The following is a 21,959-nucleotide window of genomic DNA, read 5'->3' as shown; positions in this document are numbered from 1 at the left end:
GATCTCTCATTAGTCACACATAAAATTGGCGAATTCAAGAAAATATAAATTGTGCTAAAGCGGATAATTTTTTTGTAGATATAGGGGAATTGTTCCATTTTCCATCTCACTGAACATATATTCATCTCATCGTGAAACAAAGAAATACGGCACCAATTTCGTCGCTTCTTTTGCTAACATGCGTGCTTACTGCTGAAAAAAATCACAAAAATTATAAACAAACCAAATACCTTTTCATTGCTTTGTTTTTCGTGAGACCAATATCGGAGCTATGAGATGGAGTCCAGGAGCAGTAACCCTAGGTGTAATGAAGGATTTGCTCGAAAAAATATTTATTGAGTTAGTCATTTAAAGGGGATTAGGACTCCCCAATTGTGAAGATTCCATGCGCTGTCGAATTCCATAGCGAAAATCATTCATGATTTATTTATTTATTTATCATCAGACTAAGGCCGGAGTGGCCTGTGCTGCACATAAAAGACTTCTCCATTCAGCTCGGTTCATGGCTGCACTTCGCCAACCACGCAGTCTGCGGAGGGTCCGCAAGTCGTCCTCCACCTGATCGATCCACCTTGCCCGCTGTGCACCTCGCCTTCTTGTTCCCGTCGGATCGTTGTCGAGAACCATTTTCACCGGATTACTGTCCGACATTCTGGCTACGTGCCCGGCCCACCGCAGTCTTCCGATTTTCGCGGTGTGAACGATGGATGGTTCTCCCAACAGCTGATGCAACTCGTGGTTCATTCGCCTCCTCCACGTACCGTCCGCCATCTGCAACCCACCATAGATGGTACGCAACACTTTCCTTTCGAAAACTCCCAGTGCGCGTTGGTCCTCCACGAGCATCGTCCAGGTCTCGTGTCCGTAGAGAACTACCGGTCTTATAAGCGTTTTGTAGATAGTCAGTTTGGTACGGCGGCGAACTCTATTCGATCGGAGCGTCTTGCGGAGTCCAAGTACGTACGATTTCCAGCCACTATGCGTCTCCGAATTTCTCTGCTGGTATCGTTATCGGCGGTCACCAGTGAGCCCAAGTACACGAATTCTTCAACCACCTCTATTTCGTCACCACCGATACAAACTCGTGGTGGGTGGCTCACATTGACCTCTCTTGAGCCTCTTCCTATCATGTACTTCGTCTTCGACGTGTTGATGACTAGTCCAATCCGTTTAGCTTCGCTTTTCAGTCTGATGTAGGCTTCCTCCATCCTCTCAAAGTTACGTGCCATGATATCAATGTCGTCGGCGAAACCAAATAACTGGACGGACTTCGTGAAAATCGTACCACTCGTGTCAATCCCTGCCCTTCGTATTACTCCCTCCAAAGCGATGTTGAATAGCAGACACGAAAGACCATCACCTTGCCGTAACCCTCTACGGGTTTCGAAGGGACTCGAGAATGCCCCTGAAACTCGAACTACGCACATCACCCGATCCATCGTCGCCTTGATCAACCGTATCAGTTTATCCGGAAATCCGTTTTCGTGCATTAGCTGCCATAGCTGGTCCCGATCGATTGTATCATATGCGGCTTTGAAGTCGATAAATAGATGATGTGTGGGCACGTTGTATTCGCGGCATTTCTGCAATACCTGACGTATGGCGAACACCTGGTCTGTGGTAGAGCGTTCACCCATAAATCCCGCCTGGTACTGCCCCACGAACTCTCTTGCAATTGGTGTTAGTCGACGGCATAAAATTTGGGAGAGTACCTTGTAGGCGGCGTTCAGCAATGTGATTGCGCGGTAGTTGCTACAATCCAACTTATCGCCCTTTTTGTAGACGGCACCCACGAAACCTTCCATCCACTCCTGCGGCAGAACCTCATCCTCCCAACCCTTGGTAATCACCCAGTGCAGCGCTCTAGCCAGTGCTTCACCACCGTGTTTAAACAGCTCTCCTGGTAGTTGGTCAACTCCAGGGGCTTTGTTGTTTTTCAGCCGGCCGATCTCCTCCTGGATTTCCTGGAGATTCGGAGCCGGAAGTCGCATGTCCTGCGCGCGTGCTCCTAGATTCATTACCATACTGCCACCGTTGTCTGCCATATCGCCATTCAGGTGCTCTTCGTAGTGCTGCTGCCACCTTTGGATCACCTCACGCTCGTTCGTAAGAAGGTTCCCGTTTATGTCCTTACACATATCGGGCTGTGGTACGTGGCCCTTTCATGAATACAATGATAAATGCAAGTTGAAAAATCTGCGTATTTTGGAGGAAAAATATTTGAAAGTTCAGAGAGCATTTTTCTACTTTCATTAAAGCAAGTTTTTGGAGAAGGAACAATACCCTCTAAATTTTCAAATTCGAATTCTAATAACGAACCATTAGGCAAAGCTGTAGAAAAACCTTCGCACTAGAAGTCCACCATTCAACATATTTTGAAATTAAGCTTCTGGAATGTGTTATTGACAAACTACTAAATGATCGAACGCAAATTACTGAATGATCGTTAACATCCTTGGTTTTGACTGATATTTAGTAAAGTTTCCGTGGGATAAAAAAAGAGCGGCTAATACAATTTTACTTAGTAACTGAGTAGATAAAAGTTAACTTGCACGATTTTCGTTTCTCTGCTGGATTCGTTATGAGAGAGTGGTGAGTGAAAGATGTTCTCCGCCACAAATTACGAAAAAAGATTCTTTTTCGACCCAAAAACGCTTGAATTCGTCTCATCAAATTTGCAACTGAAACTAAAAGTAAGTATTTGGTCACTTTTTCTGCAATTGAAAGTCACTATTTGGTCCTTTTTTTCGTCAGCTTTGGTCACTAAAGTTACTATTTTGAGCGGCATTGGTCGCTACTAGCCCTGGGTCGGGTATCCACATAAATACCGTATTGGGGAGTGCTTGTAATTGAATAGCTTGTATCCAAGGATGACGAGACACGTCTGAGGCTAGTGCTCCAATGACGCTAGCTGAGTCAGTTAGCACGAGAATGGGTTTTGGCGATGGAATTGTACAGGCGATGAGAATTGCTGCGGCCTCTGCTGAAAAAATGGAGCAACAATAAAAAAATATTATAAAAATAAAATGAATCTGAAGTTCAGATAGGTAAATTCGTAAAAGTTGGCGAAAACTTAGATTTTCTTACGAGACGAGCCAGCCTTGGGCTGAAAGTCTCGCTAATATTTTTTTTAAACAAATATTTTGTAATGAAAATCTTAACCTATTTCACATATTATATGTCTTAAGAAAATAGTTTAGGGCCAGTTAAAATATTTACAGTTAAATGTTTGACCTTGCTAGATTTGAATGATTTATCTTAAATGGGGCAAGATGAGCCCCCCTTTTTGAAACAATCAAATAATACACCAAATACTAAAACCATGCACCTACAATTATGATTCACAATGCACTGCATCTGTTGAGTAACGTACATTATCAATTTATTAAATTTTTTAACTGATTTCTGTTATTTAGGGCCGATTTCTTCACCTCCGCTTAGGCCTTAAACCAGGTTTAAACGTATGGGTAAGCACCGCTTAAGAGTTAAGCGAAGGTGAAGAAATTGGCCCTTAATGTGATTTCGAAGTTATCAATAAAAAAACATTAACTTATCGATCCCAAAACAGTTTTATTATTTTAATATGGCCAATGCGCATAAAAATCTATTATTTGTTATATTGATGCTCTAATACATATTAGGAAAAAATGATTTTTAGATGGTGCTCTTCTTGCCCCGTAGGGATGCTAATCTTGTCCCGTAGTACATATATTTGAACCAGTTAAAAACAGAGTTTTAGTTAAGTCACATTTATTGGGATTACCGTTCTTTTTTAAATTCGTGTTCTAGTCTACACGTTTAGAAAAATGTACCTAATATTAGGTACTTTTCAATCAAATCGGAGATTTAGTGTGGTCACCCAAAATTAAGTAAATTTTCCTTGAAATATACATAATTTTGAATAGAAACTAACTAAAAGTTAGGTAAATTTTACTTAACTATTGTAAACATGAGATTACTTAGCGTTGGGTTCCCACAGTTTAATGCCCTTGTTGAGTAGTTATGACAACCGTGAGGGCCGATCAACGACGGATCAGATGTTTAGCCTGCGAATGATCCTTGATAATTTCCGGGAGTACAACTTGCAGACTCACCATTTGTTCATTGATTTCAAAGCAGCGTACGATTCAGTGAAGAGAAATGAGCTGTGGCAGATAATGGCCGATCATGGTTTTCCGGCGAAACTGATTTGACTGATACGTGCAACGCTGGATGGCTCCAAGTATTCGGATTGCAGACGGAGTGTCAACCTCGTTTGTGACCTTAGACGGATTGAAGCAGGGTGATGCACTTTCGAATTTATTGTTCAACATTGTACTCGAAGGCGCTATTAGAATATCTGGCGTGCAGAGGAACGGCACTATCATCACACGGTCGCATATGCTCCTGGGCTTTGCGGACGACATCGACCTTATTGGAATCGATCGCAGAGCAGTAGTGAAGGCTTTTGTCCCACTGAAGAGGGAGACGGCGATGATAGACTTAACCATTAACTCTGCCAAGACAAAGCACATGGTGGCAGGTAGAGATAGGAGAAGACCTAGTGGTGTTAGTGCAGATGTAGTGCTTGATGGGGATCTGTTTGAAGTTGTTGAAGAATTTGTTTACCTTGGAACGCTTGTGACATGTGACAATGGCGTTTCCCGTGAAGTAAAAAGACGCATTGCTGCTGTGAATAGGTCCTTTTACCGATTACGTAACCAGCTTAGGACCCGCAGCATGCAAACAAAATTTGCTCTATACAAATATACCCGCAGCAACAAAATGTGCTCTATACGAAACTCTGATTCTATCAGTGGCCCTTCATGGATATGTAGCATGGACGTTAAAAGAGGCCGACCGGAGAGCTTTTGGGGTTTTCGAAAAGGGCTGCGTACAATGGTGGGTAGGTTTATGACTACAAATGGAAAAGGGAGGGAGATGCAAGATAAAAAAAAGTACCTTAAATTAGGTACTTTTTTCTAACCGTGTATATGTTACATAAGATGGGTCTACTACGAAAGGCCGAATCACGAAAAGCCGAATGCACAAAAGGCCGAAAACACAGAGCCGAAAGTGCATAAGGTCAAATCACAAAAGGCCGAATGAACTCAGCAGAGCAACAAAATGGACCAGAGCGAGCGCGTTCTGCTCACTGGTGAAAAAATCACAAAAATAAGAAACAAACTAAATTTATTTTCATTGCTTTGTTTTTGATGGGATGGAAATAGGAGCTATGAGATGTAGTGCCGAACCGTTCCCCTATGTGTCTCGATAATATCTAATGAAAAGCAGAGAAAACAAATATTGGTACACAGAAAGAAAAATCATTATTGAAATTAAAAAAATCGTTGGTAAAACTAAAAAGTTGCGTTGGTTCTTTTTCGTAGAGAGTAGCGCATGTTCAAAATAAAAGTACGTAAACTTTTGTTATGCCCATGATTAAAAAAATCCGAACCGCTCTAAAATTGAAAGTTAGGACATTTAAAACAATTGTTGATCTGTCAAACCAAAATGTAAACACTATGGAAAATAAAAGTAGTTTTCGCTTTTGAAATCAAAAGTTTGGACTATTATTAATAATAATTTAAATTTTGTTCTCAAATATTCAATTTATTTATTGTTCATTTCAAAACATTATTTTTTATAACAAATTGTTGTGTTTGTAAACGCCGATAATTTAAAATGGGGCCAAGATTCATGTAGCTGGGAGTGACGAACAGCGCTCGTAGGTTTTGTAAGAAACTGTCACGATCTCCAGTCTCGACTTTTTCCGAAAAGATCTTCCGCCGTTTTTCGGTACATATCTGAAAAGAAAATCCAGTAAAACAAACTAAGAATATTATGCTCATTGGTTAGCAAAATGTTTCAAAAACTGTCTAACTTACCTTCTTGGTATTTTTCTGCGAATACATTGGTCGTCTAATTGGGACTGTCTCGCTGAGCATATTAAAATTTGACCACCAGCCATTCTCGTCAGAACTGTCCTGTCGAAAAAAATAAAAACTTGCATCAGTTTTCCTTGTTCGCCACAAAGAGTCCGACATAAATACCTTGTAGATGTTTTGAGTTTCCAATAATCCTTTATGCAGGCGTTTTCTTAAAAATTCCTCGAAGGCCGCGGCAGATGTCCGATCGCGAAATATTGAATAAAACAAACTTCGCCTTTTATGTGCGTTTCTTCGCGGCGCTGACTGTTTTGTTTTTATCAGAAATAGTATCTCTGGTTAGCGTCGTCATGATCTTGACAGCCAGCATCGGTGATTTGAAACTTGCAAAACAATATTTTTGAAAAAGAGAACTTTTAAATGAGAGAGTACATTAAGGTGAAGCATACTTTTAATTTAAACGAAATACTTTCTTGAGGATCAATTTCACTTTCATTTCAAAGCGAACTGAACGTTTTTCAAAATGAAAGTACAAAGTATTCATTGAAACAATTTTATTTTTTTCTGTGTATGAGTTTTAATATTTTATTTTGTATCAATTGAGTACTACAATTATCGAAATGATAAAACAATGCTTATTATATACAAACACTCAAAATAATTTAATGTATATCCTAAATCAGCAGTTAACCAAGGAAACCATTTTATTAAGTCTAACATGCACATAAATAAAGTAGTATGTACACTGGCCGGCATAATAAAGTGCCCACTTGCCGTTTTTCATACAAAATGGTCAACTTTGGAGCTCTAGATCTTGGGTTCCCGTGAACCGATTTGGCTGAAAATTTTACCAGAGCTCAGATATAACTTGAATTTTAACATATCTATGTTTCGAGCATATTGACTCACAGGGTTAAAAATTATTGCGGTAATACCAACGTGAATTTTTTGGCAAAAAATTGTTTTTCAAATGCCTCGAAAACTACATCTCTAAGTGTACAGGTATATATAGCAAACTTTTTTGTATTGGCAAAATACGCGTTTTTGCTGAATATGTCATCAGTCTACAACCTATAGAATTCAAGATATTTAAAAAATAAATTTTTGCCAAAAAATTCACTTTGGTAATACCGCAATAATTTTTTAACCTGTGAATCAATATGGTCGAAACTTAGATATGTTAAAATTCAAGTTATATCTGAGCTCTGGTAAAATTTTCAGCCAAATCGGTTCACGGGAACCCGAGATCTAGAGCTCCAAAGTTGACCATTTTGTATGAAAAACGGCAAGTGGGCACTTTATTATGCCGGCCAGTGTAAATGATTTTTTTTACTCAACTTTCCTTTCAATTTATATACACCACCTACATTGCATGTATGGCTTACAAAGACAAGATGAATTCTAAAAATGCTTCAAACTGATGTACTTTTAAAGAAAATTAGAAATCTGTTATCTCTGGTATGTACTCTTATCGATCTGGTAAATAATTTAGATTATAAAATAATTTTATAAGTTATGATGGACGACCAACGACTCTAAACTATTTTGAATACGTTGCACAACATTTTTCTGTGAAAGGAATTATACGTTGCAATAGTATTGTGCACTTTCAGTGCTTAATAAAAATCGAAGTGTCGAAAATAAAATTTCAAAAAGGTTAAATGTTTCAATTACCCTAAAGAATGCTATTACACTAAAAGTTTTATTGCATTGCGAATGATGATTTGCATTAGTCTTTTTCGATTTTACGTTTTTTCGTTACACTTGCTATTTGATTAAATCCTAAATCGTAAATTAAGTATTATGTTGCACACACTATAAATCGGTTATTATGTCCATGCATTCGGCGACGGAACGGCTGCTATGTACCGAACTGGATCTGGTGCTGCTTTCGCCAAAGCCACTCAAGAGGGAAGCGTTTCCCGCCTCAGCCAGCGCTTGCATATGCCGCTTCTGGAGGTCGCTGTGCAGTCGGGTAAGTGTTTCCCGTATTTCCAACGACGTAGATTGAGCCTTTGTTAAAGCCATGCCAGCGTCTCGGAGGGCATCTCCATAGTTGCCGTACTCCATAAGCGCCTTGGAGCGTGCATAATATCCGTCGTAGGCATTGGGCTTGATTTCAATAGCTTGAGTGGCTAGCTCCACAGCTTCTGCCACATCCTAGGAAAAGAAAAGAATAATAACATTATGTTCGGTTAGGTTTCAAACAATTATAACTTTTATTTAGTTCTATTTCGTGTTCTATCGTGGTATTTCATTTCGCGGCACAGACAAACAGACGTAACAGTCGTTTAATTTTTGTCGTTCATTGATTTGCTGGTCTGTTTATGTAATCATTAATTAGTCAAACGATCACTTGTGGCGCGCTTGTCTGATTTGCTCGAGTTTGACATTTGCTTACTTCTGCTTCGTGATTTGCCCAATTTAGTTAAAACAACAGAAGTTTTTAGTATTTGACCGACGATGAATTTGAAGATTGAATGTCTGTTTGTCTGTGATCATTCTTCCTTCCAATATCATAATTAAACAAATAAGAACTGGGTGTTTTTTTTTAGGAAATTATACTTACGTTCATTTTTCTTTTACAACGCGACAGGTTGAGCAAAAAGTTGAATTTCAGTTGTTGGAAGGTAGCATTGTTAGCCGAGTTGTTGTTTGTATCAGTCGAATAGATAACAGATTGCTCCGGTCCGCTGTCGTTGCTATTGAGCGTGGTCGTCGGAATTTTCTTCAAGGCATACTGATAACGATGAGAAGCTTCTTGCAGGCGGTTCTTACGATACAAAGTATTTCCGTCCTCGAGGAGTTTGTTCAAAAGTATGAGCCTGAAAAGAGGTGTGGTTTTTAAGGATTGAGAGCAAGTATAAAATAGAAAAAGGTTTCTAATTACATTATTTCTGATTTCCCATTGGCCATGGCCCAAGTAGCTGGTCCTAACTTGGCTCCTCGTTTCAGGAATACTTGCACAACTTGTACATTGCGACAAGCAATCGCACGATCTAATGGTCTCATACCATTTATATCGACATGTTCAATTTGTGCTCCATGGTCCAAGAGCATTTGAACTAATGCAGCTGAACCTTGGTATGCAGCCAGATCTAGAGGAGTTCTGCCAGTACTATCTGCATGCTGTTTATCTGCGTTTCTTTCCAATAAGCATTTAGCTGCTTGTTGTTTGCCTCGAAGACAAGCCCAGCTGAGAGCACTAAGGCCATCCTTATCAAGTGTACCAAGCGAAGATCCTGGAAGTGTAAATGGATTGTTAAGCACCCAATAAAGAAATAAGTTCATGATAACCCACTTACCTCTGTTCAATAGCAGCTCAATTATTCCAACGTGTCCTTCTTCGGCTGCGATCATTAACGCTGTTTTGCCATTGCTATCGGTCTGTTCCACATCTGTTTGGCTTTGCAATAATCTCTCGACTATTGCCCAATGACCTTCCTTAACAGCAATCAGCAGAGGAGATTGCTCTTTGCGATTTCTCACATCAGTGGCACCTCCACGGCTGAGTAGGATCGTCACCGTTTCAGTGTGTCCATTAGAGCAAGCCGTCGTCAGAGCCGTTTCGCCGGTGATAACATCCAATCGGTTGACCTGTACTTCACCCATATCCAAGAAGTCCTCTACAATCTCGGTGTTTCCTTGACTCGCTGCGGCGATCAGTGCCTGTTGAGCTGCCTGTTCTAATGTGACGTCGTTGCTATTAGGTCTAGGGTTCCAGTCACAGGCCACGAGATATTTCACAACCTTGAGCTTTCCAGTAATGGCTGCATGCACTAGAGCGCATCGCTGCGAGGTGTCAGTCTGTCCAAGAGCACTACCAGCGGCAACTAATTGACGGACAACGTCACAATGTCCTTTAGCTGCGGCTAAGATTAGCGGAGTGCAACCTTGGCTATTGGTTTTTTCGACGTTTGCCCCGAACTCGAGCAGGAGACTCACCATCGGCACTATTCCTTCGTGGGAAGCTATACAAAGGACGGTTGCGCTACCCAAGAAGCTAGTAACGTGGTCTGGTGATGCTCCTGCTAACAGGAGAAGTCTTGACACCTTTATGTTGGGGCTGTATACATTTCTGAGTGTACAAAGGGCGGATGACACACATATCGTTACGGACGACACCCAATATGCTTGCAAATCCCTGGGAGATTGATGCTGTGGGGCAGTGCGGTAGAGGTGAGCTTTAAGAATATGATGACCCAATTCGAGTGCTTGATCGGGATCAAGTGGAGCTTGAAGGCGAGATAAGCGCAGAGAAATGCCTGCGTGGCCATTTCTGAGATCACAGATGAACTTTGTGCTTTCCCCATCATCTCGCCTTATCAACCACTCCCTAAACGAAGGATGGAAGAACATATACGTATTGTCTATTCGCTTGATCAAAAAACCTGTCAAAGTTTTAAATCGACAGATAAACTCCTCCCAATCGATGTGTTCTCCCCCTTCTCCTTCGACAATCAAAGCATTGATGGAGTAGAAGATTTCGGTCAGCGTCAATGGATAGAGTGCAGCCAAGCAGACGCTAAGAATACTGGAAATCTTGTCATACGCAGTTGTGGTCGGAAATCGTAGATTGAAATTAAGTAGAAATATTTGAGCCAACGAGACAGGCAGTATTTTGAAACTACTTGATTTTATGACCAAGCTGCCCCGTTCGATTAGATCCAACGTCAGTTTGGCATAAAGGAAGGAACCTTTTGTAAGACTTAGCAAATGCTGAGCAAATTTAAAGTGTATACTTGTGTTAATTATTTCTTTGCCTCCGGCAATATTATGTTGTATGCTGGAACTTTGATTGATCCGGAATGTGATATACTCGAGGATATCTTTTTGAAGCGCTTCGTTGCTATTCCAATTATCAAGGCTCATTTTAGTATACGGCAGGCCTTTTGTGAATTCGGTCATTTGCGTTCGTATTGTAGCGATGACCTTTAACCACGAGGGAAAGTGTTCAGCCATTTTCTGCAGGAAAGAAGCTATTGTATCACCGTGATCTGGCCTATGGTATTCCGCTTCGCATAAACCATCGATTAAGATAACACAATTCTTTGGAGGTATTTTGCCTACCCTTCGCAACGCAGCCAGTGGCTCCAATATGCCCATTACCATAGCCCGTTCAGGATCGGCAATACATTCCTTTACACTCAGAACGTTCTGAAGAGCTTGTTCACCTAGGAGAAATTCATGGTAGGCGGTTAGTTGCGGGGCTTGACACAGCTGTGCCGCTAAAGAGTGGATGAAATCTGGAATTAGGCAGGTTGAGTTATTGTCCGCTTGGCAGAAATGGTAAGCAACCACGTGTGATGCGAGATTTCGCAATCGATCATGTGCAACGTTTATTTGGCAGTAGATTCCATCATTTTCCTGGATAGGCATTTCTTTGCGTCGACCGAAACATGAGTATTCCACCAACTGCAGAAGTAGAGCTGTTTTTCCCGTTCCTAAGGTTCCGCTCAATAAAATACCAGGTGAGTCTGTTGACTGAACGGCGTTGGCCAATTCTCTGACTAACCAATGTCTTCCGACAAATAGTGGATCTGGTTCTTGAGTAGGTACTTCAAAGAACAACGGCTTCAATGTGAGTTGCTGCTGCTGCTGACGGTATTGAGCAAATCGAATTTTCGGATCTATAGGCCCTTTGATTTGACCCGACCGAGCTGATCTTCTAACCGTTGTCTTTCTGGTTTTAAACAATGCTAGGTCATCGAGATTGCCACCACTTTGGGATGCTGCAAAACAGAAATATCATTTTAAAGGTTGGGTGATCAAATGCATACATTTTTCGAAATAACTTACTGGTAACTGAATGTCTCCGGCTCATTGGACTGGAGGAGGCATTGCTCTGCTCCGATATGGACACGGACATCATTGAGCCGATTGAATCACAGCCGGTGTTGTAGTGGTTTGGTTCCTGGTGCAGCTGCAGCGTTCGCGAAACATCGGCTTCTGATGACCCAGTGAGGGTTGACACAGGACTGGTGTTTGTCGACGTTAGCGAACTGCATGATTGTATAGGTGCACGTAGGTTCCGTCGGGGGTTGTTTTCCAGAAAAAATCCGAGGCGCACCTGTAGCTCATCATGGGATGATTTCGACTTTCCATTTAGAAGCATCGGTTTAACATTGCCGCCTTCATCATCTGTAAAAACAAAATGTTTGTATGAAAGTTTAAGCATTTAATAGTAGAAGGTTTATAAAACATCCAACATGCATGAATATAAAAAAGGTAAAGTAGATACTTGATAAGTAGTTTGAATCATGCTATATTTTGTCAAATATGGTCCAAAGTTATTTTTATAAAACAAACACGTTCAAAAACTATAACAATCATGTAAAATGGAATATGTTATATTTTTAGATCATCTTTGTGGAACTAATATTTTCAAGTTATTTTGAGCGCTTTTAACTCCACATGCATTTTAATAGTACAGACTAACAGACATAAAACTCGTCAACTTTTCATCGATTACTAATTGACTGGTCAATTTCAATAATTATTAGTTAATCGATCACTCGCGGCGCGCGCATCGGCTTTGCTCTTGCTCGAGTTTAACGTTTGTTCACTATCGGTATCTGATTCGTGATTCGTCCAACTAACTGAAATCAACAGATGTCGTTGGTGCTTGTCCGACAATGAATTCTTTGTGGTAGAGTGACCGGCAATATAAAAACCCCACTTGCCGTTTTTCATACAAAATTTTCAACCTAGATCTCGGTTGCGTGTAAACCAATTTTGCTGAAAATTCGACCAGAGCTCAGATATAACTTGAGTGATTTTGAAGAACCGATTTGTTTTCTAGATGAATTGTATCAGAAAATTTATCAATGTTTGGCGAGACAAAGTTCGCCGGGTCAGCTAGTTTTATCTATAAAAACAAATTAACCTGTGTTCTAATCCGCATAACTTGAGAATGACTGGATGAATATTCTTCATTTCTTCAGCAAATCTGTTCATTATAATATTTCACGTATAAACATACGATATTTTCTCATATGAGTGGAAGTTCCTTCGTGAATGCATAAAATACATTTGTTTTATTATTGTTATATGTACTGGTATTTCTGTTTCGTACGTAAGCATATTTTCCGGGTTTTTCGAACCCCCCTCCCCCCATGTAAGATTTTTCCCATACAAATTATTTTTGTTTATATGGAAACGTAAGAAAATGACAGATCCCCCTCCCACAGCGTTAATGAATAAAACTTCAAATGAATGATTAAATTGGTTATGATTAAATCATCTAACTTTATGATTAAAGATTATGATTAATGATTATGATTAACGATTAAAATATTTGTTTACAACGAATAACGATTATGGATAATGAATAAAACGTTTGAAGTATGATTAACGATTACCGATCGTGATTAAATGTTGACAGAATATGTGTATGATTAATGATTAACGATCGATATGATTAATGAATTATGATTATGAATAATCAAATTGAAATATTTTTTGATAGTGATCAATAGTCAAGTAACCTTTCTTCCAAATTGAGTTATTAAAAGGTATAAAATTATATGATTATGATTAAAGATTAATGAATAAAAGCAATGTATGCCAATGATTAAAATTGATGAGTTATGAATAAACTTAAAACAATTATGAACATGATTAGTGATTAATGATTAAATCATATTTTTTGTATGATTATGATTAATGAATAATGATTAAATAGCCCATTATTCATTAATCATGATTAAATCTATGATTAATCACTAATGCTCTGCCCCCTCCCACCATAAGTGCTTACGTCACCCTAAGTGCAAATCTCGCCAAATAACTTTCAACGCGGGATCGCGGGTTCTTTGGTATTGCCTTCGCCTCACATTTTTAAGACGGATCAGTAGCTGAAGATCGTTGTCAATAATTATGGAGTTGAATTTAATCTCACATTTAGGAATTACATACAATGCCTCTGGCATACAATAAAATTTGTCAAAGACACGAGAAAAAGATATTTTAGTTACTAGATAAAGATTGTCGCTTCGGTTCCCTTTGTTCTGCTGTCCGAAACATGTGTGGTATATACCTGTCAAATCGTATGGATTTTCCTTCTTTGACATTTAGCTCCCCTATCCTTGCCAGCAAAAGATGTTCCGGACAGCGACGACAGCGACAATCTTTATCTAGTAACTAAAATATCTTTTACACGAGAGCATTATCAATATCACTTTTGGTATCGAGGGGAATATCAACATCATTCCTATCGATATACCTCTTCTTCTTCTATATATATAAAACAAAGTTGGCATTTGTACGACCGCGCATCACTCAAGAATAGACAACCTAATTTTTGCTAATTTATATGCCTTTTCTTCTTCTATTTACAAGGAAAAATGTTAAGATGAAATGGAATACTTTAAAGATCAATGCCCAATCTTTTCGTTGAAATGGTTTTTCGTACAATTTTGCATGATTTTTTTCAATTTTGATCATCTTCTATATATATAAAACAAAGTTGGCATTTGTACGACCGCGCATCACTCAAGAAAAGACAACCCAATTTTTGCTAATTTATATCCCTTTTCTTCTTCTATTTACGAGGAAAAATGTGAGAATGAAATGGAATACTTTAAAGATCAATGTTCAATCTTTTCGTTGAAATGGTTTTTCGTACAATTTTGCATGATTTTTTTAAAATTTTGATCATCTCTTCTTCTTCAAAGATGGCATTTGTACGACCGCGCATCACTCAAGAATAGACAACCCAATTTTTGCTAATTTAGGGTAAATCACTACTTGGGCCTATGGACCCGATTCCTGGCTCACTGCACAGAAAACTAAGGATTTACACTTTTTGGAAGCCGTAGGTTTATGGTTGATAATTTTAAAAAAGTCTCCCATTTATATCGCACAATACTCAATATTTTTCAACCATTTATTTCACTCCTAATTGGTCCAATTATAGAAAATAAAAATGTGCATTCCGAACAATCACTCTCCGTTGCTACACCACTGAGCCGGAGTGAATCTTTCCACTTTTACAAAACGGTATTTTCATGTAAACACCTACCTGAAAATCGTCACAGTTCTCAATACAATCATTGCTGGAAGCTGTTTATCACCACACAATAATTCTAAACTCACGCACTTTAATCTTTTCCATTTGTTTGTTTCACTAGAACTAATATAAACATATTAGAATACATTTAAAAATGTATCCTCAAACCGAACAAAAATTCACCTCGGCCTAAGAACTTCTAGCCGCACCGTGCTGCCATCCTTCAACGTTCATAGGAAAACTATCTAATTAGTTGACCGTATCATGTTATTTGAAATTCTCTCGATTTCAAAAAGTGACAAAAATATAATTTTTAAGCGTTTGGAAGTAATTTGGATAAGTGAATATATCTTTTCAACCAAATAAAAATTATTATAAATAATACCATCTGGCATCATGTCGGCGTTGAACGTTCTTATTTTTGTTTACGTCGCATTTTCTACCGTCCCGAGAGAGCATGAGAGTAAGGTGTTGAGAGATTGAGCGAAATTTTGCTTAGGCCGGGAACCGGTTTGGAAGTGGGCCGGAAATGAAATCGCTAAGACTGAAATTAGTGCTGGACCTCGTTAATTTAAATCAAATAAAAGCTTTTTCAAACGATGTTTACCAAGAAAAGCTATTTTTAAGCAGAAGTGAACCCCATTGCAGTATAGCACGGCACACGAAATTTAGGAAAAGTTGCTTCCTGTCATAAATATCAATTAAATAATGCAGTCGCATGCATGTTAGGCCGGGAATGGGGTAAGAAACCCTATATCCCTTTTCTTCTTCTATTTACGAGGAAAAATGATAAGATGAAATGAGATACTTTAAAGATCAATGCCCAATCTTTTCGTTGAAATGGTTTGTCGTGCATTTTGTATGATAATTTCAAATCATGTCATCTAAGTTGACATTATCATCAGATAACGGAAAAATCGATTTTTGTTAATTTTGGTTTGGCTACTAAATTAATTCGAAAAGTGTCATGATAAAATAATGTCAAAAAAAGGAAAAAATATTTTGAAAAACCGGTTTGTTTTTTAGATAAATTGTGTACGTAAAAAATATATCAGCAAATTGATCAGTTTTGGGCGAGACAAAGTTCGCCGGGTCAGCTAGTTTTATATAAATCCCAATCAGTTCTATGATAATTAAAAGTAGAGCTGATTAGATTATTAATGGCTTCTTGTGAGATTTCAAACGTCACAGGAAGGTGATCAGAGTCAAAGTCAGCATGAGTTACCAATTGGCCACACAGCTGACTTGAATCAAGAATGCAAGATTGCAAGAAAAACAAATTGGTCCATTGGGATATTGAATAGTATAATGTCCCTCAGAACAATCTTCAAATAAAATTTTACCATTGAAATTGCTTTGAGCATTATTCCATGAACGGTGTTTGGCATTGAAGTCACCAATTATGAAAAATTTGGATTTGTTGCGAGTTAGAATTTGAAGATCAGCTCTTAACAAATTCCTTTGCTGCCCATTGCACTGGAAAGGCAAGTAGGCAGCAATAAAAGAGAATTGTCCAAAATTTGTTTCAACAGAAACTCCCAAGGTTTCGAAAAATTTGGTTTCAAACGAAGAATAAAATTTATGTTTGATACGTCTATTAATGACAACAGCGACCCCACCACAGGCGCTGTCAACACACTTAATTTTTTCCGCCGAGGCCGGCAAAATAAATTACCGAGAATCCAACAGCTGAGAAGTCGGTAAAAATCTCGGTGAAAGTTCAAATTGCCGACTGGTCGTAAAATGTGCGAAATCATTTAACTGTCAAAATTTGCCGGGCCGTTCGGTAATCTATTGCCGAACTGCTCGGCGAAGTGTTTCACCGAATTCATGTAAATAATTGTTTTTATTATTATTTTCAATAAAGCATAGTAAGAAATTTTAGAGCGAAATGCAACATAAAATCACGAATATTTATTGAACCATATACACCATTGAATATACAATAAATTTATCAGAACATTTGAATAATTTTTTTTACAAAATGCATACAATAAAGTTACATATTTTGCATTCAAGCACTGAAGAAACAACTAGGTACATATGGCATGCCTTTTGCACAAAACATCCGCTCACGAAAAAGCCGCACATTGAATAGATGACGAGTTGAAAAGCTGTCCCACCGTGGAACTTCCACGTCCATGTATCCTCCATGTCCACGGAAAGTCGAAGAAAAGTTCATTCTCATCTCGACGCCGGCGTAAAGAAAAACGATCAACGCCTTCTTCGGTTAACGTACCTAGTAATTCGATAGATTAAACATTTGAGCAAAAAATAAAATAAATTAAGATAATAAAACTTACATGAAGACTGTTTTTTTTTCAACCGCTGCCTATAATCGACGTATTTTTTATTCTCAAACACGTGTCTTTGCAGCATTCTGACGTTTGACAAATGCACTTCTCCGAAACTCGGTGAAGTTGATGATTTACCGATTAAGATCGCAAAACATGTTGCCGAATTTCAGTAGTGAATTTTATTAACAGGTTTTCGGTTATTAAATTTCAAATATTTCGGCGAATCAATATTTTTTGACGACATTCCGGTTAAAAAACATTTTACGGAACATGTTCGTTAAATAATTTCACCGAAAAAAAAATCTGGCGATTAAGTGTGAAGACGATCATTTCGGTAAATAAAATAATTTGGATCTCTTTTGATGAAAAGACCAGGTATTAAATATGTTTCAGTTATAATGGCAATGTGCACATTATGAACTGATAGGAAGTTGAATAATTCATCTTCCTTACCCTTTAAAGAACGGGCATTTCAATTTAAAATTTGCAAAAAATATTTGGATCCATTAAAACGAAGTCCAATAACAATTTTTTGAGTAAATTTGATACCAACCTGAACAGCTTCAGTTTTGGCAAGCAGAGCAGAAAAGCAGAAAAAAAATAAAAAAAGAAGCTATCATGTGTAACCCAACGTATCGGGATGCAGTACGCAGAAACAGTGCTAATATCTGTCGAGTGCGGAATTTGATGTGTAGACAAGAGTATACAGGAAAATTTGATATAGGGTTTCTCACCCCATTCCCGGCCTAACATGTGCACGACTGCAATATTTAATTGATATTTATGACTAGGGGCAACTTTTCCTGAATTTTGTGGGCCGTGTAATATTGCGATGGGGTTCACCTCTGCTTCAAAAATAGTTTTTTTTGCTAAACACCGCTTGAAAAAGCTTTTATTTGATTTAAATTAACATGGTGCAGCACTCATTTCAGTCATAGGCGATTGCTTATCCGGCATACCCCAAATCTCCTCGGCATACGCAATATTTTACTCAATCTCTCAACATCTTACTCTCATTCTCTCTCTCGGGACGGTAGAAAATGCGACGTAAACAAAAATATGCACGTTTCACGACAACAAGATGTCAGATGGTATTATTCATAATCATTTTTATTTGGTTGAGAAGATATATTTACTCATCCAAATTTCTTCCAAACACTTAAAAACAATATCTTTTCCACCTTTTGAAATCCAGAGAATTATAAATAACATGATAGCTTTAACGTATTAGACAGTTTTCCTATTAACGATGAAGGATTATCTTCATACTAAAATAAGACTTATGGCCTTTTGGCAGCACTGTACAGCTAGAAGTTCTTGGGCCGAGGTGATTTTTTGTTCGGTTTTAGGATACATTTTTAAATGTATTCCAATATGTTTATATAAAATCTAGTGATACGAACAATTACAAAAGATTAAAGTGCGTGAGTTTAGCATTATTGTGTGGTGATAAACAGCCTGAAGCAATGGTTGTATCGAGCACTGTGACGATTTTCAGGTAGGTGTTTATTTGATGATACCGTTTTGTAAAAGTGGAAAGAATCACTTCGGCTCAGTGGTGTTGCAACGAAGAGCAAAAGTTTGAAATCTACATTTTTATTTTCTATAATTGGATCGATTAGGAGTGAAATAAATGGTTGAAAAATATTGAGTATTGTGCGAGATAAATAGGAGACTTTTTTAAAATGATCAATCATAAACCTACGGCTACTAAACAGTATAAATCATTAGCTTTCTGTGCAGTGAGCCGGGAATGGGGTCCATAGGCCCAAGTAGTGATTTACCCTATTTCATAGCGGAACACGTCTTTATGAACACGTGCGAATAAAAACATTCGTAGAATTCTTCAAATATATCATATTTTAGGTCAACCAACTGATCCCGCCGTTTCTCGAGAAAGCCATCTCTGCACGTTAGGAGAAATGGCGTTAACAATTTGAAGCTTATCTGGCATGGAAATATGTGGACGATCAAGCAGCGAAGTTCAAAACCCTTATGATGTTTTGTGGACCCGATATCCGGAATGTAGTTAAACAAGTTGAAGTCGATGAAAAACACGATGTGAACAATCGGTATCACGTTGCGATCTCAATCCTGGATGACTTTTGCATACCAAAGTAAACAAAAACGTATGAGCGCTAGAAATGTCGCGAAATGATACTAACAGCCGGTGAAAAGTTAGACACGTTCGTCAACCGTCTGAGACGACAAGCAGATTTCTGCGACTATGGAAACCAACTAGAGAGCATGGTGGTGGATCAAAAAATAACCACCACGGCGGACAAGACCTGGAGTGGAAATGTCTGGAGAAGGATTGCAAATTCGAGGAGATTCTCAAAATTGGTCACACCCACGAGTCAGTTCAAATGCAGATGAGTAAATTGGACAACCGGAATGAAGCTGGTACTCTACAAGCAATCAGTATTATGCTTGTGACACATATATGATACCAATATCACTGTACAGCATAAAATCATATGTCTGTCACCCAGAATCACGCTGGTATCACGATAGCACGATGATTTCCGTACACTCAGAAATATATAAAATCCAAAAACGATTTAAAATTATACTTGTTTGCTATTTGTCAAAAATATACGCGATTAGTATAACAATGTATTCTATTCATTATTATAATTTATACTATGCCAGAATAATGCGAACATATTTTTGTTTCGCATTCTGTCAGCTGATGATTTCCCGCACGTGGTTTATTTTATTCAGATCGGCGGCTGCAATTTTTTATTGCATAAGTTTAATTCAACAGTGTAAAAATGTGAGGAAAAGTGATATTGAATCTAAAATTTGAAATGTTTTATAATACACTGTCCTTTTTTGTAGATACGCCATCGACACGCTGAAACGGAGCTAAAAGTTTTGGAAGGTGTAAAACCGTGCAATGCAGTGCAACTTAAGGAGTGACAGAAAAAATCCTACACTCCTTGCCGGATGATTCGTTCACAAAACCACAAAATAGCTTCAATCTCATTTCCTCTCATCATGCAACTGGATAATTCTTTGTGGGGTGGCTCTGTGAGGAATTTTCTGGGGCGGATCCTCGAGCGGAATTACATACTTATGTCTAGTAGGAGCTGGAGAAGGACTTTGCGATATGGAAAACGGCTTTCGCAAACGAAAAAACGGTGACACAACGGTTGGCCGATGAACATACCGCTCTGATGTGCCGGAAGTTATTTTAATGGTGATCAACATTTCTTCATGCACGGCATGACTTATTATATTTATTATTACGATTTTTGAGCTAATAAAGTTGAAAATTAATTTGTTTGAACTTTTATTTTAACTCTTGACTACGAAATAATGAAAACAAATAAACATAACCTAAAAAAGATAAACCAGCTTCAAAATAAACTAAATAGCCATAAAGTCTACCTATACTAAATCACAATATTCTAAAGTTATACTATCCAGGTATAATTGGATTGAAATCGAATTTGGTGTCAACCAGGCGAATAGCCATTTAGTGTGACTTTTAATCTATTTGGTATTTAAAAATTTCTGAGTGTACCCTGCCCATCGACCGTTGTATTGTACGAAACAGAACATAATTTGTTGTTTTGAAATGTCAAATACGCCGTTTGACATATGAAATAAAAACAAACATTTCCAAGCTGACTGAGTAAAATTCGTTTTTCTGCAATTCCGGATGATATTTTTCACAACATTGGCAAAATAATTATTCGTAAGCCCGTTATTTGCTAAAATTACGCTCTGAAGATGTCTTCCTATTGATTTTGCCAGTTCTTGGGTTGTTTCCGGGAAGATCTACCGTCACTTTGGCATGATTTCATTCATTTATTTAGTTAACATCTAAACAGATAACACTGAATCAACAATTTGACGCCACAATGCACGGTTCGAGGCCGCATCTCTCCATCCTCGGATACGCCCCACGCTCGCCAAGTCGTTCTGCACCTGGTCTGCCCATCTCGCTCGCTGCGCTCCACGCCGTCTCGTACCTGCCGGATCGGAAGCGAACACCATCTTTGCAGGTTTGCTGTCCGGCATTCTTGCAACATGTCATGCCCATCGTACCCTTCCGGCTTTAGCTACCTTCTGGATACTGGGTTCACCGTAGAGTTGGGCGAGCTCATGGTTCATTCTTCGCCGCCACACACCGTCTTCTTGCACACCGCCAAAGATGGTCCTAAGCACCCGTCTCTCGAATACTCCGAGTGCTTGCAAGTCCTCCTCGAGCATTGTCCATGTTTCATGTCCGTAGAGGACTACCGGTCTTATTAACGTCATTTTTTTTTTTTTTTTTTTAATTGCGTTTATTTGAAGGCTCAAGCGCCAGTAGGCATAACGGAGCCGCTTTTCTTTTGAAATATTTTTACAATTTCATAAACTTCATTTTAATTCTAGTGGTTAGTTGTTGGGGAGCCGAAAAACTCGCGGCTTGGTCGAGGTTAAGGAGTACATGATAGAAAAAAAAAATAGGAAAGGATAGGGCCTAGGGCGTGCTATTGTGGAGTTTTCGCTCATGATTAACGTAGCATGGACATTGGACGAACTGAAAAGATACAATAAAACGTATTTTTCCAAGCGGAGGGGGGGGGGTTGCAAGGTTGACGTTTTCAAATAGCTGACAAGGGGATTAGACGAAGACATTGATACGTTTCAAAAACTTGTATATGAGAATCATGTAGGCCAGGTCAAGGTTACCCAGTACGTCTCTAATGTTTTCCTTGTCTGGTTTCCCTTGGGCCCGGAGGGATGTACGTAAATCGGACCTGGCAGCTCCGTATTCGGGGCATTCCCAGA

General features: G+C 38.7%; 1 protein-coding gene across 5 annotated transcripts in view; it reads right to left on the bottom strand.

Annotated features, from left to right (window-relative positions):
* Positions 1-6,406: 6,406 nt before the first annotated feature.
* The window catches only part of LOC134220244 (protein TANC2), a 326,312-nt gene continuing 310,759 nt past the window's right edge, over positions 6,407-21,959 (bottom strand). For all 5 annotated transcript variants that reach the window (XM_062699240.1, XM_062699241.1, XM_062699243.1 and 2 more), the window contains 5 exons: positions 11,667-12,008; positions 9,173-11,599; positions 8,758-9,109; positions 8,437-8,692; positions 6,407-8,027 (listed from right to left, as the gene is read on the bottom strand). In XM_062699240.1, the coding sequence (XP_062555224.1) occupies positions 7,683-8,027; positions 8,437-8,692; positions 8,758-9,109; positions 9,173-11,599; positions 11,667-12,008 (3,722 nt within the window). In that variant the 3' untranslated portion in view covers positions 6,407-7,682. The remainder of the gene's footprint in view (positions 8,028-8,436; positions 8,693-8,757; positions 9,110-9,172; positions 11,600-11,666; positions 12,009-21,959) is intronic.

Source organism: Armigeres subalbatus, chromosome 3, assembly GCF_024139115.2.
Source record: "Armigeres subalbatus isolate Guangzhou_Male chromosome 3, GZ_Asu_2, whole genome shotgun sequence".
In the NCBI taxonomy this organism is placed as follows: domain Eukaryota; kingdom Metazoa; phylum Arthropoda; class Insecta; order Diptera; family Culicidae; genus Armigeres; species Armigeres subalbatus.
The sequence above is the reverse complement of the archived record's forward strand: the minus strand, read 5'-3'. Positions and strand labels throughout refer to the sequence as shown.